The 18,324-nt window shown below is 33.2% G+C and overlaps 1 protein-coding gene across 3 annotated transcripts in view; it reads right to left on the bottom strand.

The window, feature by feature from the left end:
* LOC124533285 (alpha-tocopherol transfer protein-like) overlaps positions 1-17,203 on the bottom strand; it is a 50,335-nt gene extending 33,132 nt beyond the window's left edge. For 2 of the 3 annotated variants that reach the window (XM_047108495.1, XM_047108496.1), the window contains exons 1-2: positions 16,792-17,203; positions 4,949-5,073 (exon numbers count right to left, since the gene is read on the bottom strand). In XM_047108495.1, the coding sequence (XP_046964451.1) occupies positions 4,949-5,073; positions 16,792-17,084 (418 nt within the window). In that variant the 5' untranslated portion in view covers positions 17,085-17,203. The remainder of the gene's footprint in view (positions 1-4,948; positions 5,074-16,791) is intronic. The other variant, XM_047108497.1, reaches the window with a different exon arrangement.
* Between the last annotated feature and the right edge of the window lie 1,121 nt (positions 17,204-18,324).

Genomic DNA, 18,324 nt, shown 5'->3' with positions numbered 1-18,324 from the left:
ATGCTCTCTATTATGATTCTTTGATACTTATTATACACCATGACACTTTTTCTCATTTCACGATCGTTTTCCTGGGTGGGTTTGACTAAGCTAACTCATAACCTAACTGGTATTAAAAATATTTTCTATAAGCTTAGCTAGTCTTGAAACTTAAGACAAAAAAATTATAAAACAAGCTCATTAAACATTTTTTCTAAGTTTATGTTGACCGTACTTGAGAGATGACGTCAAACGACCTTGACGTCGCTTATATTTCGCATATGATTATGAAAATCAAATACAAAGTCTTTAGATCACACAGTAAAAGCAACGAATTTGTTTCTTATAAATACAGTAAAATATACACATACATGAATATTTTTCTCTCTCGGTTAAAATAAATAAAACTAAACAAATGTTCTAAGCACCATTTCTGAACGCACCCGTAAACGTCAAGCATGGTCATCCATTGAACTGTCATGTCATTGAATTTATCGAAATATCTCGATTATTCGAATTTTGTATATCGATTTATTTTATCGACTAAAATCATTATTATTTTTTAACGATCTATAAATGTGAGCAGAATTGTTTCGGGTCTGTCGCAGACTAGCACGAAATTAATATAGATGTTATTTAATTATTGCAGACATATTAATTAAATTAGATACAATGTGTTGCAATACAAATGTACAAGAACGATTGTCACAAAAGCCATTGTCTGCTGTTGGCACATCGAAACAATTCAAACGTAATTGAAGACGTGTGATTTGCAATAATTATATGTACAATTATATACCGTTATAATCAAATTATAATTCACACAAGTGGATTGCTTTACACTTAAATGGAGTTGCTTTGGCTGGATCTGTTAGGGTATTTTCTTTTGTCACGGTAGCATGCGAAAGCGATCCTGAAAAGACGGAGATGGTACCGCTGGTTTTTTAGTGGGTATTCCGTTGACTCGGGGGCATTCGGCGCCCTGGACATCGACGAATCCCCCCTCCCTCCTTCCAAGAGGGGGAAACGCGTAACGCGCTTTTCCTCTACTCCGTAAAATCTACCACTACCGAAATTAGTTCAAACGAAGCATCAGCTTGATCTCAGAGGCACAGGAGTGAGAAAATTCGAGTTCCATATTCAATTCAATTCAATTCTTGGTTTAATGGCTTTTAGTTGTGCCGACAGGGCACCGATTATTTCGCCAATGTTACGTAGAATACTTCTAAATTCAAAGTCACTTGGGTTTATTTGACAGAAAAATGACAGCTTTATATAGTTGTCGAACCTCAGGAGCAACAAAACTATTAATAAACTTAAGTTCCATGAAGGATCATAATAATAACAAGATAAACCGGAATCCACAAAGATAACGGGCAATCGGACAAAACGTTACGAAGCGACCACAATACCGATTTTCAATGGTTTCTTACTGATTGATGTGTTACGTCAACACCAGCATTCACAACAAGTGACTTGAGTCTTTATCTTAGTTATAAAATTTATCACTCAAGTTTAAGAGGATATAAGTCTTTTGTTGGTAGTAATTACCAAAAAAGTTGTAATTGTTAACTACCTATAGACAAATAATCGTAATGCTACTTACTAGTAGTCTGTCTGTAACGATTTAACGGTTATACAACTGAACCGGATTTTATGAAATTTGGTATCAAGCAAGCTTGAAACCCAAGGAACGATATAGACTTTTTTAACCTACAGCCATAATTATACTTATAGACTTTTTATACCTAACACCTGACGATTTGATAACGCGACTTGCTGTGCGCAACATTTTGTTTATAATTATTTAATCATCATTCCTTATAAATACGAAAACTCATTCGCATAGAACGATATTGTAATTTATGCGTTCATCACCATTATCAATGCTTAGTACCACCACCTCCTAATAACCACCTCGTATCTCTTATTACAGCGCTTCATAGCAACACTCAGTACTGTAGTGTAAGGATCAGTGAGCCTATATAACTAACAGGCACACGAGACATCTTAGTTCCCAAGGCGGGCGATGCAAGGATTGCTTAATATTACTTAGAGCGCTGAGATTTGTATTGCTATTTACTGCTTAATTTTATAGTACGTTTATTTTACGACGATCACAGTTTTTATCATATAATTAGCAAATTAAGCGCATTAATCGATCGTGTGGACCTAATCGAGTAAAAATGTTAACGGTCAGCAACATTCACAAAAGCCGTCTGCCTTGTGCTTATTTCGGATCGTAGAGCCTTGAAAAAAAAACTTTAGTTTTTTGAATATTTAGCTATATATCATAAAAAATAATCGTTATAAAGAGGTAAAACGTGATACGAGCTATGTTTTTATTAAATTACTAGTTTCTTGATTATTGAGATGACTGAATAATTAATATCTTTGAGTCGTATTAGCATTTGAACCTTTAAGAAAAACAAGTTTATTGATGCGCTGACAAAACGGCGTCATCTAGAAACTCGTACTAAAACGAATTTATAGGTACATAATATTCACGACCTATATGGTTCTCATGGGTATGCAACTCCGAGGTCCCGGGTTCGACTTCCGACCGATTCTATGTAGATGTTCAATAATTTTCTTTGTAATCTTTTGTTTTTGTGTTTGTGGTACCTTCGTTACTTCTGATTTTCCGCAACACAAGTGCTTTAGCTACTTACATTGGATTAGAGTGTGATGTTGTCCAATATTTATTTTTTATAATATTAGAAACAATCATATATATAGTATTCCACTTCCTTATTTCATAAGCCTTAGAGGAGAGGAGAGGGATGTTATGGGAAAAACTTTACTCTTTCTTACATCTTTGTTAAATTTCATTCAATATTGTTCACAATTTGATTCAGTAACATCCAACATTTTTCATTTAAATGAATTCGCGTTTGAATCACGATAACCAATAAAATGTATTCGGAGTGATTTTTTATAGTCAAATTTGTACCTATGGCCGACACTGCTATATTATATGTTTACTAATGTGTAGGATGCGGACGCAGCAGAGAATACGCATTTGACGTACTCACTAATTACGAAGATATTTGTTTAAGAATAATTACGACACAACTTAGATGTAGCATCCGCAGAATTCGTAAAACCGATCAAATCCGAATTAAGTAAGCTATCCCAAATTATCAAAATTTATTTCTTATGCGAATATAATCTTTACACAAACGTAACAACTTGTAATATCGGATGACCTAATATATTCGTTAATTTGACACGTCGATTTACATGCACTTGCTTCGTCGGGTTGAACTGACGCGAGAATCTGTAGCGACGAATAGCTTCACACCTTCACACTTCGACACCAGTCTAAGGAACCTTTTCTAACACGATCGAAAAGTGTTCAGGTAAATATTGCCAACTTCCTAAGACTGGTTTACAGCTGAGTATTTATTGACAGAATAACCGCATAGTTGTCTATTGACAATACCTGGGGTTTGAGTTTCAAGTATTAGGGTTCTGCAACCTTATAAATTAGCTACTGAACCAACGATACAGACATATAATACGTTACGTCGTCAAAAATATATACTCAGACAAAGCTATCTCTTATTTTAATTCCTTTATTTAAATAGGTATATCATCCTTATGTATAATTTAGATTATTCTCTTCTATAGGTCATTGAACTTAACTTAGTCTAAAATTATAATTTTATTCTTTTTAAAGTAGTTTATGACACTAGTTCGTCGAACAGGTTTCGTTAGGTTTATTTCCAAGCTATTCTTTACTTAAGTCATTTGTACGCCGCGAAAATACATTGCCGTACAAATGTGTGTACACATGCAAACACATCATATGCAAACGTTTGCATACATATAAATAATTTTGCGTCATACAATAAAATTTTACGATCGATTTATGGATCAATTATCTTTGTACTTAAAGAAGTTTTATTTAATATACCTACTTTTAGAAAAACTTACATTAACCTATGAATGTATGAATGTATGTATGTACATAATATGTATGTAATCGACTCGACTTGCTACCGTTCAAGGATTATTCAACCTGAGTTGAATTTATTGAATGAGTGAAATTAATAGCCATTCATTGAACTTGGCCCATCTGGTATGGTACCACCCACTTATTAATTTTTTATATTAAATATTTTACGGATAAACAGCAACAGTTAGTATTATTGTGTTCCGGTTCGAGGGGTGAGCGAGCCAATGTAAATATAGTCATACATAACATATTAGTTCCTAAAGTTGGTTCCAAAAGGTTGGTTGTTGGTGGATTGGTCACGTAAGAAATATTTAATATGTACCTATAAAACCCTCAAAAGGCGCACTGAACAATAGCCCTTGTCCTTTCCGGGATATCAAACTATCTCAGTACCAAATTTCATCATCAGCTAAATCGGTTTAGCGATTTAAGCGTGAAGAGAGAGTTACTTTCACAAATATACATAATATTAGAATAGATTTATTTTGAATAAGCGCAATAGGCTATTTGACTGGTTTTTAAAATCATATTTGCCGAAAAATATCATATCAAAAATTCTATATTTAAATAGCGCGCGAAAACGCCACTTGGACAATATGGCGCTGCAATAGGGTCAGGTGACGTCACTTTCCTGTACTTTAATCTGTGGTACATATAGTAGAAAAACAAGGTTAACAAGCAAGTGACTTCATCATAAGCCCAGCCAATCAGGAGCGTTTTGTTTCACGTAACAAACGTTTGAAAAAATGCAATTTTATTTATGGATTTTTGAATAAACTAAGTATTATCTTCAACTTTCGTTAGTAAATAACCATTTTTAAACTTAATATACACTGATTACAATAATTGACACTTTATTTTTCGCATTGTCAAATAGCCTATTACAGACATCATGGAAATAACAATTTAGTTAGTTAGTGGCGTTTTGGAGAGGTAAGGGATCATTTGCCAGTCTGCCAATCTTTATTGAATAAAAAGAGAAACCTATTATATCAAAGGTCGTCTTACCAACTGTCATAAAGAGGAGTTTGCAGCCAGGTTCGAAGTGATACTTGGAAGGCTCGGTGTAGTGCAACCGGTGGTAGATCAGGTCGTAACCTTCAACTGACTTCTCTGGCAGCACGGCAAACTCTCTGTAACAAACAAACATTTGCTCCAAAATCTATGATAAAATTTCGATGTCTCATCTGAAACGGATGGCCGTTGAAATTACTCCTTTAATCATTGCATAGTGCATAGTCTCTATGTATGCTTAGATCTTTAAAATTTCACAACGGTTTTGTTAATAGATAGAGTGATTCGGAAGAAGGGTTTTTGTATATGATACATGGACAAACAAAAATTCAAACAAAAATTCTGTTGTATATTGAGTATCAGAATTGCACCCGTGCGAAGCCGGGGCGAGGCGCTAGTTACCGATACACGAATACTTCCAACAAATTCTAACAGATGAAATAGCATGTATGGTTAGACAGCATAGCAACTTTCGATTTCGTTAATGCCAGACCAATACGTTGGTACTGACGTATTAAATTCATCAAGTGTTTGACAACTGGCGCAATGAATTGAATAATTTATAAGAAACGAAGTTTGAAATACTTTTGACAATTTTACTGTTGAAAAACTTTGTCTAGACAAACAATCCCAACCCTACTCCCTGGCAGGTTTGGTCCAATTAAGAGAATTCATACAAAACGTTCATTTCCTGCTAATATGGTTGTAGAAAAGATTGCTGACGTTTCCATTTTTCATAAAAACTAAATTATTCGTAACGGATTCGTAAGAGTAATAGAATAATTAATATGAAACTGACAATTAGAACTACTGATACATGATACGATACTTTTTTTTCTCGCTGAAAGAACGCGTTACGCATTTTCTCCACGTGATGGAAAGTGGGGGAGTGGGGTGTGACTCTCCGGTTCCCTGGACGCCAGTGCGCCCAGGTCCGCCGGGTTTACCCACTAAAAAACCAGCGGTACCATCTCCGTCTTTCGGCGGGCGCCACGGGATCGCTTACGCATGCTACCGTGACGTGATACGATACTGGCCAAGTTTCAATTAAAACTTATTGAATTTATTCGTCGATATGTAATCATGTTTGGTATCGCACTTGAAAAGCCGACATGTAATTACCAATACGATTGAATATTTATGTTACATATTATTACTTTACATAGTATATTGTATAAAAAAACAGGAACTGAAACCACACGCAATATCGGTTGGACGATAAATAGTGTTGTCTGATTTTAATCGACCAAATTATTCGTACACGGTATGTTGTTACCATTTTGCAAATTGGATTATACTTAAAAATACAAAGGTGTCTCTCAAAAGATATACTCTGAAATGAAAATGCAAGGTGTACGAAATATAATGAATCAAATTAGGTGGAAAAACTAAGCAAAGGAAGGATATTAGCACTTAGTTGACAATTCTTATTCTACCTCGAATAGTTTTAGTGGAACAATTTTCCTTAAATAATGGGAAATACATACAGGAGTACGTACAGTTTTAGCATGAAATAACTTTGGAAACTAGTAAGGTACGCAAAGTAATAAGTTATCCATAAAACTGATTATGGGGTCCTGGTGTATAAGCCCGCATTTAAAGATACTTCGAGGTCCTTGTAATTCCAAATTTAATTTAATTTTGTGGTTCTTCAATGCAGTTTCAGAGTTGTGAAATAGGTACCTAATATGAGTCTTGGTCAAAACTAAAAAAACGTTGAATAATTAGAAATTTTGGTTAGCATACGTTTGAAGTGGATCACATCGGCATAATGACACCTGAACGAGATGTTATACAAAATTATACAAAGTGTTAGGTATTTAAAAGTTATTTACATGATAATTATATGTTTGTAAATAACAATTTTTCAATAACTTTTTAATTTTGAAGTCTATTCGATCTATTTAATATAGACAAGCAGTGGGTTAACTTAAGTTTGTTATCTGAATATTAAGGGGATACAACCCCAAAAATTACTGGAAAGACAAAAAACTGGTGCCAAGAGTAATGAAGAACCTCAAAATGTACTTGGAATATGAAAAATACCAGATGAAGGTAATTGGAATGAAAACCTGGTTAGATAAACACGAAACAGAACTACCTGACAAGATATATTTGGTCACACTAAGATTCTTACACGACTCTAAAACTTTAGATACCAGTTATAAACATCAAAATCTTTGGTAATTAGTTCATATTTATTTTCGAGATCTTTGAGAATTCTGTAACAGCAATCTCAGTATTAGTTCTTTACAAGGCACGACGAAGTTTTCTACGAGGTCTCTACGTAACTTTGTGCCAAATGCGATCGAAAGCCTTCGCTATGTCCAAACTGGCCATTAGTTCCTTACCCCTGGTATCAAATGCTTCCATCCATCTATATATCTCTTTTTCTTTCATTCTTAGTGCTTATCAAAATTAATGATCGTTCGCTTAAACTACTAAACTTGATACTCGAATCTCAAAGTGATATTAGAGAACCTATTTTACATTCAAGGGCTTGCTGAGATACGAAGCAAAGGTCAGGAGCAAACTTAACATGTATAATCTGTTGAAGGCCGCGGAATGCGATTAATAATTATTCGATCAGATAATTTTCTATAATGTAGCTAGAAATTTAACCTGATTTCATGCAGGTGAAATATATTTTAATGTTTGTTTAATTGAAATAATACGTCCCACAAGTGGACTAAGACTGTCTCTCCGTTCTAGAAGATTATTTATTTAAAGCATATAACTCTATAACTGTTTCATGCACTTAATATATGTAGAAAATTTTCATCCGACGCATGCAGGTTTTGGGATAAAAATCGCTCATGAAATGATTACAAATAAAAACACATGGAATTTAATTATATATGCCTGGGTTTCAAGCTTTAATTGTTGGTTAAGATTTAGGTCTATGACATATTGTTGTCTTGATGCACTTAGGTCTATTTTTTATATTTAAGTAATATTTATTTCACGAAGACTCAGCATGAGATTTATGTTTGCATATAAAGTCTATATATTAATTAATCATTATATTTTTCTGCACATAACAGTCTCATAGATACCATACGCTCTGAACATCTATTACTTTATGTATTTATCATGTTTTTAAATCGAAGTTTTCTGCAAGTAGCATCACTACATACCTATTATAAAACATTACCTGCCGTTTATACCTGTCTGTTTGAACATGGCAATCTCAAAAACCGTTTCATAAGGAAGGTTAAGATAATTACGTTTTGTAAACATATCTAAAACCAAAAGAGCTTAATGTATTACAATATGAATAGTTTATGTTACCTTTATTTTAAAGGCACTGATGCATAGTATACGCCGATTAAAAATCGCCTTACATAAATGCCGACCGGTTCTAGAATTCATTCTAATGTTTTAATGCTAGATTACTTAAGATGATAAAAAATATCGCCATTAATAAAACTCTTGTTCCCAATAAACGAGTTGAGTTTGTATCCACATTAATCAAATATTATTACCTGCATTGATTAGTATATGTTATAAAATATTCCACGTAATCAAAGCGAAGGTCACGGACACATTCATCTTAAAATTACATTACGAACTAAACTAATAGTTGACCGATACAGCGTGAAGGTTGCATTGAGAACCTTATCGTTTACCTTTAAAAATAATATTTCTGTCAGAGTAGGTATATGTTCAGTCTTGGTGATATTCTCTACACTGATTTAGCTACAACCGATGCGATGAGATAATGCACAATTATGCACCATGCACTCATAAATCCCTCATAGTACGAATGGTCGACAAACCCAAAATATTTTGTATTTTTGGAACCACCAGTCAAACAGCCAAGTTCCAGACTCGGGAAGTTGCTGAAACCTTCTGGTCAGAAAAACCCATCGACTTTTTAAATGGGATGTGATGACCAGACCGATCAGTATCTAGATAAAACAAACATTTATATCTTCAGATTGGAAGAGGACGGAAACACAATAAATGTCACTAAACACGATTTGTAATCGCTATTTATATTCTTATTACAATTCATTTATTTATTGTTAACCTTTTGGCTAGATAACGAAATTGTTGACAATTTACAATTCGCGTTAAAACAACAGAAATGGGGTCAAACGTAGAAAAATACTGAGTCTGATAAAATAATTTTGCTGGAAACACAGAAATGGTCTTCAAAAAGGGACAAATTTAGTAAAACAAGAAACTATTGAAAAATCACAATATGAGACTGCTGATACAATGTAATCATTTCGATACTAGATTCTACTACTACTACTATACTATATTATATTATATTCTACTACTACTATAGTCTAACCTAAGACCTTAACAACGACAACAACAACAGCCTGTAAATTCCCACTGCTGGGCTAAAGGTCTCCTCTCCCTTTGAGGAGAAGGTTGGGAACATATTCCATCACGCTGTTCCAATGCGGTTTGGTGGAATGCACATGTGGCAGAATTTCGATGAAATTAGACACATGCAGGTTTCCTCACGATGTTTTCCTTTACCGCCGAGCACGGGATGAATTATAAAGACAAATTAAGCACATGAATCAATGGTGCTTGTCTGGGTTTGAATCCGCAATCATCGGTTAAGATGCACGCGTTCTAATCACTACACACACAATATGACAGAAACACGACACGACATAGACATGCAATATAAATAAAATATATATATACTAGTAGTAGCCCGCGACTTTACTCGCGTTTTAAGGTGTTGATTTTCATGTGTTACGCAAAAAAGGACCCTCTGTCCTCTCTTTCTTTCAAGTTTGCTTCATACCAAATTTCATCAAATTCGGTTCAGCGGTTTGGTCGTGAAAGAGCAACAGTCAGACAGAGCTACATACTTTCACGTTTATAATATATTATATTATACATACGTGTAACGGATGTTTTTAAATGAAATAATTAATATATAATTAAATTATATCGTTTCAAATTCTTGGTAAATCATAGTTTACCTACTAGGAAATGACGATGGATAATAATTAAAATAATTTAACATAAAACAGTAAAAAATAATTACTCCGTAATATAAAAATGGATCTATATTCTAAACTTGAACCGCTGAACCGATTTAGATGAAACTACTACTACTTACTTTACTATAACCGGAAGGGCTTGCACAAAGCCCATCTGCCAAGTATGATAAAGTGGGGGTGACTGTTCATATGCTATAAGCGAAATTTTATAAAAATGCCGAGATAGCCCAGTGGCTAGAACGCGTGCATCTTAACCGACGATTGCGGGTTCAAACCCAGGCAAGCACTACTGAATATTCATGAGCTTAATTTGTGTTTATGATTGCACGTGCTCGTCGGTGAAGGAAAGCATCGTGAGGAAACCTGCATGTGTCCAATTTCATAGAAATTCTACCACGTGTATTCCATCAACCCTCATTGGAACTGCGTGGTGGAATATGTTCCACACCTACTCCTCATAGCGTGAGGCTTTGGCCCAGCAGTGGGAAATTTACAGGCTGTTGTTGTTGAAGTTTTTATAAATTTCGAGCGGATAATGCCGCAGGTTTGGTAGGTACATAATAAAGAGCAATAAAAATCAACGGAATCGTTTAAAATTTGTTTATGCATCAGAGAACTTAGAAGTTCGGTATTCTCCAAACGAGCTCGACCCAGTTTTATACTTCCCGAAGTATAAACTCTAGGTAAGTAATCCGCTAACTTAACTACTACGTATAAATTTCTAAGTTAATGCTCAAACAAGCCTTCCTTTATTACCTAATTTAAAACCTCTTGCAAGGCAATTTTTTACTGACTTAAAAAAATAAGGATGTGAACATCTGAGATTTTGTTAGTCGTTACTTCAGATTACCGTCATTTATAAACCGATTGCGAATTTAATTACGTTTTTGTATGATCCCATACCTTTTTGTTGGATGTGTTAGTACGTCATGCAATACGCAATTTAATGATTAGAAATGTTAAATAAACAACTCAGGTTAAATATATAAAATAATCTTCAAAATAGTCATCCCGATCTGAGTCATTTTGGATTCGCGAACCAAGCCTAAGATTTGAATCCACTTGAAAATTTTTGTGTACGCTAAAGTCCTTAATCTTGATGATAGATTTATCTTATTTTCAATCAGAGATTACAGAACGATAGCAAAAATATGAGCGAGCACTTATCTGATACTATTTTATTCATCTCCAAGAAATACTTAACAATTTATAAGGTGCAATGAAATATTTGAAACTTGGACCAGTGGTTAGAACGCGCGCATCTTAACCAATTAATGTGGGTTCGAAGGCGGACCCGTTACGTTAAATTGTCATGTTCTTCTCCTTAAAAGGATAAGAGACTAAGGTCCAGAGGGACTTTTTTAGAGCATTTTAGTTCTCAAGCGTACTTGATATACAGAATGGTCATTTCTTTCAGTTCTTATATCTATGGAAAATGGTTACCTTACCTTTATGTAGCCAAAAATACAGTTTCAGGTTATAACTAAGTTATTACGCTAGTTTAAAAATTAATACGGAATGTCTTCAGTAAATCATCCCATGCACAATAAAACATCACTTATAAGTAAAAGGTCGTATGTGAAATTATATGTACGTTATATAATACCAGAGATTAAATACCAATTATATTCTTTTATTTTTTTTTATATACTTTTAATACCTGTCATATAACACATTTATTTCTCTACTGACCTCTATTGTTAGCATAAGTAATTTAAATTTCAACGATCTAACCAGCTATAAGTAGGTATTAAGTTAAAAGTCCTGTCTTCTACGTTCAAACATCAATCATTAATTAAAGAAAGAGACAAAAATAACTTTATAAGTGAGATCGTTACTAAATTTTTAAATAACAAACAGTTATAAAAGTGTTTTATAGTTTTCATAAAGCAAAGTGTGTAAGTAATTAAATGTTTAAATTCAAGATAAATGTAAGAGATAATAATCTATACATATAATAAAAATTGAGACTGATTTTAATATTAAAACAACCGCTTTTTACTAAATGCATATGTATAGATATATAACATTTTTGTTTGTTCCGGCTAATATGTGGAACGGATGAATCGATTTTGACGCGACTTTCCGTGGCAGATGAATAAGGAGTAACTTAAGCTTTACTTAGGAGTCGAGATGGCCCAGTGGTAAGAACGCGCGCATCTTAACCGATGATTGCGGGTTCAAACCCAGGCAAGCACCGCTGATTATTGTGCTTAATTTTTCTTAATAATTCATCTCGTTCTCAGCGGTGAAGGAAAACATCGTGAGGAAACCTGCATGTGACAAATTTCATAGAAATTCTGCCACATGTGTATTCCACCAACCCGCATTGGAACAGCGTGGTGGAATATGTTCCAAAACCTTCTCCTCAAAGGGAGAGGAGGCCTTTAGCCCAGCAGTGGGAATTTACTGAACAGCTGTTGTTGTTGTTGTAGGCTTTACTTACTTTTATTTTAGAACTCTACAGGGTTATTGGTAACTCGACGTATATCCGTTAGGAGGTGATATACTGTATATAAAATTATAATACTGTCCAGTACCGTACGCAACCCTGGCGCGTGCTACTACTCCGCGGGGTGCCTTCCACCAGCGATTCAATATCACAAAAGCTGCTTAATACAAAATTAATAATTTATAGTGAAAACTTTGAACTGATTAATAACTTGTTTGTTAAAAACAAACGCGCGAATTCGCGGGCACAGCTAACATTTTACTAAGAATTATTTAACTCTTCTAGAATCTTAGACTTTTTTTTGGTATAGGTTGGCGGACGAGCATATGGGCCACCTGATGGTAAGTGGTCACCATCACCCATAGACAATGACGCTGTGAGAAATATTAACTATTCGTTACATCGTCAATGTGCCACCAACCTTGGGGACTAAGATGTTATGTCCCTTGTGCCTGTAGCTACACTGTTGTTTCAAAAAAAAAATTATAACCTCGTAGCGTTGCGTGTTAATTAACTTTCCGTTATAAAATTCGAGACACGATTCGTTTTGCTTAATCATAGAAAAAAATATCGACGAGATATAACGAGCAAAGCGAAGGCATACCTCATGAACGTTTCGCAATTTTCCTTTCTATATGTGAACTATAGGAACGACTTAGACGGCTCATTAGGAACAGTACGATTACTGATAAACAAAAACGATTAGTTAAGTACATGAACCGAAATTTTATGATAGATATCCTCTTATTCATGTTATTTTACTTATTATTACAGAGCCCCCTCCTACACACACAGGGCCGTATTTAGGGGAGGGCAACCGGGGCAACTGCCCTTGGGCCTCCACATTAGTGGGGGCCACACTTTTCAGCAAGTTAACAAATACCGAGATATAGTCAAATTATAATAATGTTATTATTTAATATTTTAAAAGTTACCGATACAAGTAAATAAATCATAGCTTACTGATTGAAATAAAACAAGTAATTAATTCATTATAATATAATTATTAGGTTGTTCACGCTTCTGTTTGTCTAGGGCCCCCACTGCTTTGTGGCCCGGGGGCCTCCAGATCTTTAAATCCGGCTCTGCACACATACACACTCCGCATAATCTATGAAATATCCTATCCTACACCGTTGGTTGCCTGGAAGCAATCGCTATGTAGCGATAAGGTCGCCAGAATTATACGACTCTTTTCTTAAGGTTATATCTATGTTGTATTATTATAGTATTGTATAAAGTAAATAGTAACGTAAAGGATCCTGGTACTGATAATATCTTAAAAGAAAAAAATCGTATGTAAAACCGTAATTTTAATAAGCCACTAGACAAAGAGGCAGCTATTGAATAGTGCTGCGTCCTTGTCACACATACATAAATGTTACCGAAATAAACATAATTATAAAATTAAGATTCATTAACATTATCTGTTACAATTACAATATCACTATGTTTTGAAATGAACTGATTTACGAGCATACGTACCGGGGATCAAGGCAATGACGATTGCTTAAACGCCGAATTTTCAAGTTCAATTTATTCTGCTTATCGTCTGTGAAGACTAATATCTACGCTAAATAAATATGTATAATTCAAATACCTAGGGTACAAAATGTGTTCCTAAGGGGCGTAGCTACTGCCGTATTTGCCGTATCAATTATACGGGGCCCCCGGACTACGAGGGCCCCAAACGCACGTTAGACAGACAGATAGATATTTATGACGAATAAATATTCATATAATTTTTGTGTGAAACCTTTACTAAGAGCCGCAAACTATTTTTTATACGGGGCCCCGTCAAGGCACGCTACGATTCTGGTGTTCCTATTCTTAACCCATAAAGAGGTATTTCTGCAAAGAGACAAATTATACGGGTGCTTTAAAAACAATTTTAAGATATACTGGGTTATTTAATTCGACGTATATCCGTTAGGAGGTGCATTTTTATTAAAGAAAAGGAAAAAAATGATTTTATTAGATACTTTTTTTTAAATAAATTTTTGAAGTTGCATTTTTGACAAATTTTGAAAAAAGCTAAGAAACGTGATTACTCAAAAATGGTTCACTTTTGGATTATGCATATGGGGGTTAAAATTGTTGCAAATAATCACCCCTATCACCTCCTAACGGATATACGTCGAATTACCAATAACCCTGTATGTTGATGAACGCTGAGTTCACCCAATCGGCTAATCGACATTTAGATGTGTGGTTGAATGGCGTTGTTCAATGAAAGGGCTATCCGTGCAATTAAACAGCTATTTCAACAATTTGGATGCGAATATTTATCAATATATATAAACTTAACAAAAATATGTAACTTTATCTTATTTAAAAGAGAAATGTGCTCATTTTTGTAATCATTATGGGCTATTTTTTAATGTAAACGTAATAATTAAGGAGTTCGAGACAATACATCAACCAGCCTTCGATGTATTGTATGTTTTTTTTTTTTTTATTTTATTTTAACTAAGATGTTATGTCCCTTGTGCCTGTAGTTACACTGGCTCACTCACCCTTCAGACCGGAACACAACAATACTGAGTACTGTTGTTTGGCGGTAGAATAACTGATGAGTGGGTGGTACCTACCCACACGGGCTTGATTGAAATTTATTATCAGATAAAGACAATATTCAGTTCAGTTAGTCATGACTGAGACGCGTTTAACTGGATTTATTTTGTTCTTTAAAAAAACTGGCCGAAGGTGACTACAGGATAAAAAAAAACAACAATTAAAATAACTTAACACGGGTCCAATTAGTCTAATACACGCTTTTTCTTATTGGGATTTGTAAATTATATATATAATTTGTAATAATTTGTACCTTTATCAAGTATAAATTGAGTTAAGAAAAAAAATCTACTAATTGAAGTTAAAGCTAAAATATATATTTGTAATTATGTACTTGTGACTTAGGTACCTAATTTGTTATAAAGCTTTTAAATTTTTTAAATAGATTGAATACCAACCTCATGAACTTGGTTTTAGATATAAGTTGTTTAAAAAAAATTAAACTTATTATAGGACAATGTTAGTAGAACTCTGTGTCCGCCATACCGGCTGGATATTGCTAAGTCATAACTTATTTTAAAAATAGAAGAAGATAATTAAATACAACTACAATTTGAAAAAGAAGAGAAAGTGGCCCTGACACAAATGTATATAAAAACTCCTTTAATCTACCACTGGCATGCAGCCTCCTCTTCCTTTGAGGAGAAGATATAGAGTTTTTCCCGCACACTGCACCGCAGTTTGATGGATGCAAGTTTACTAACAATATAATAAAGTACAAAAAAAGTAAATGGAAATGAAGTGGTTCATATATATAGTATTAACCTGCAGGTATCAGTTATAATTCACACATTTTACAAATGGGTCTTACCATCTATACTAATGGTATAAATGTGAATGTATATATATAAAAAACTCTATCTGCCTGTTTGTGTGTTGCTCTTTCATGACTAAACCAATCAATGAACAAATTTGATGAAATTTTTTGTAAAGCAAACTTGAACTGGAAGAAAGGACATAGGCTATTTTTTGCCTAACACATCATAACACACCTCCTTAAAACAAGCAAGATCCCATGACAACTAGTTATTGAAAAATATCACGATTCGTTTTTGTTACTAAAATGAACTAAAGGGAACAATTATCTACTGCTGATGAATATTAATGAGCTTATAATATAAAGTAGACTTGGATATTTATGTCATTTATATATTTCAATTTCTGTGAATCCATTTGAACAATTAACATTAATGAATATTAAAACCACAATATTTCCAATGAACAAACCAAGACTAAGAATTCAAGTTTCTTGGTAGACTGTACATTAGTCACAATTAAAAGTAGATATTGCTTGTGTATGTTTTTTCCATACTTTAAGTATATAATTATATGTGTATATTTAATATGAATTACTATATTTCATATTATTATTATATGTATTAGTAAAATTTTAAATTACACTAACAGTCAGCAATATTTAGAATTTTAATGTTCTGGTTTCAAAGGTAAATGAACCAATGGAACTACAGGCCAAAGGGACGCAATACACCTTAGTTCCCTAGGGCAGTGGTGCATTCGCAATGTAAGGATTGGTTTATATTACTTGAAGTATTTTACTGAGGGTGTTAAATGCAAAATAAAACATAAAATAACAAAAGGTATTACTTAAATTTAAAAGCTTTTCACAAACAAACACCTATTTAGCTAGAAACTATATTTTTTTAGTTTTAATATAAATAAATGACTGGCTTAGTCTATAAATGTTTTATTTATATATACTTGATGAATGTGGAAAATATATAATCTTATTAATCATTATGATCTTGAGCTAGTATTTTATTATTAAATACTATTATTAATAAATAGTGTTGTAAAATAATATTAAGTGTACTTACAGCGCCTCTACTGAAGGCTTTAGTTCCTCGGAATTTATAATTCTGTTGTCAAATATTTCCGGGGTATTTTTTCTGATATTGTAATATTTTTCTATGCAAGTCTTTATTTTCTCCACATCTCCATAACAAGCGTTATAAAATAAAAGCAATTGTTTATCTGAAAGATCCTTTGGCACGTATTTTGATTTGTCTAATTTTTGTGTCCAATCCTTTATATGATCGAAATCCGCTTGTGAAAATATATCCAAAGAAGCAACTGCGGCGTCATAGTCATATTCTAATTCAACTGACATTTTTTATTTGATTAATTTATTCGTTAATAATATTATTTACGCGATATTTCAAAACAGACAGCACATCCGATCTTCTCACTGTTCATTTGACAACTGAGGTTTGAAATTTGAAAATGACAACTTCTATCTCGTATGTCATTGTTTAAAGTCATTGATCGGCGATCGCGTTAAAAAGTGTTGCCAGGAAACAATATATTAACGAGGGTCGCTCTTCTTCTTTTCATACTTATTTATCCGCAAAAATTTTTGGTCTTGACAACTAATGCAAACTATATTTCTATTTAAAACAAAAATGATATCTGATTTAAAGCTAATGAGAAATTGCTTGCTTTTAATTTAGTAAATAATGTCAAAAGTAAATTAGTTTAAATAGTATTGTAACATGCTTTCAATTTAAATTATAGTCATAGCGGACTAGATTATTGCACTTATCCAAATTGATACTTCATTTTATTTAAATTGTAAAATATTTTAAAGTTAAAATAATGGAAATAAATGTTTCGTAAGTTTATTAATATTAAAGTTTTATCAATAAAAATATGTTTATTAAATTTAAAATTGTATATTTTTTCAGACAAGGTAATCTTGTTATAAATACTGATAAAAATTATATTTTAAGATTTTTGAAAATATATTTCAAAACTGTAGTATTTTTAGCAAGTTGTCTTTTGTTGATACCAGTCGCATTAATTGGTAATAATAATGTGAGTATTGAAAAGTAAGTATTATTCCGTCATTAAATATAGCTATATCTTTAGATTAAGCTTTTGTAAATTGATTTTAGGCATACCTGAGTTTTTATATTTTTCTCATCTGTGGAATTTTCTGGATTGGAGATGTATTTCATCCTGGTATTATTTCTATAATTCCCATCGCATTTGTGACGATTGCTGGTGGATTTGACAGAAAAATAATTGACGCTGTATGAATGTGTTTATTCAAATATTTTTTATAAATGTAAAATTCCACAGCCTATGATTTCAATGGTAAAAAAAGAAAGCATGTTGCCTTTGGTGACTCACTAATTAATAGGCCAGTTGGTACCTAACTTCCGTATTGTAAAGCATGGGCAGTGAATGCCATGGTTGCTGGGGAATATTTGTCATTTGACGGTAGGAAAACTTTATACAGTGGAATACGAGCATGATACCTTACCTTAGGAACCCTATGACTTGATTGCCTTACAATGTAAATTATGAATTGATCTGACGAAATTTTTTTTGAGTTACAATTTTTAGAA

This window comes from Vanessa cardui, chromosome 10 (genome assembly GCF_905220365.1).
Source record: "Vanessa cardui chromosome 10, ilVanCard2.1, whole genome shotgun sequence".
Lineage (NCBI taxonomy): Eukaryota > Metazoa > Arthropoda > Insecta > Lepidoptera > Nymphalidae > Vanessa > Vanessa cardui.
This window is presented reverse-complemented; position numbering and strand designations above follow the sequence as displayed.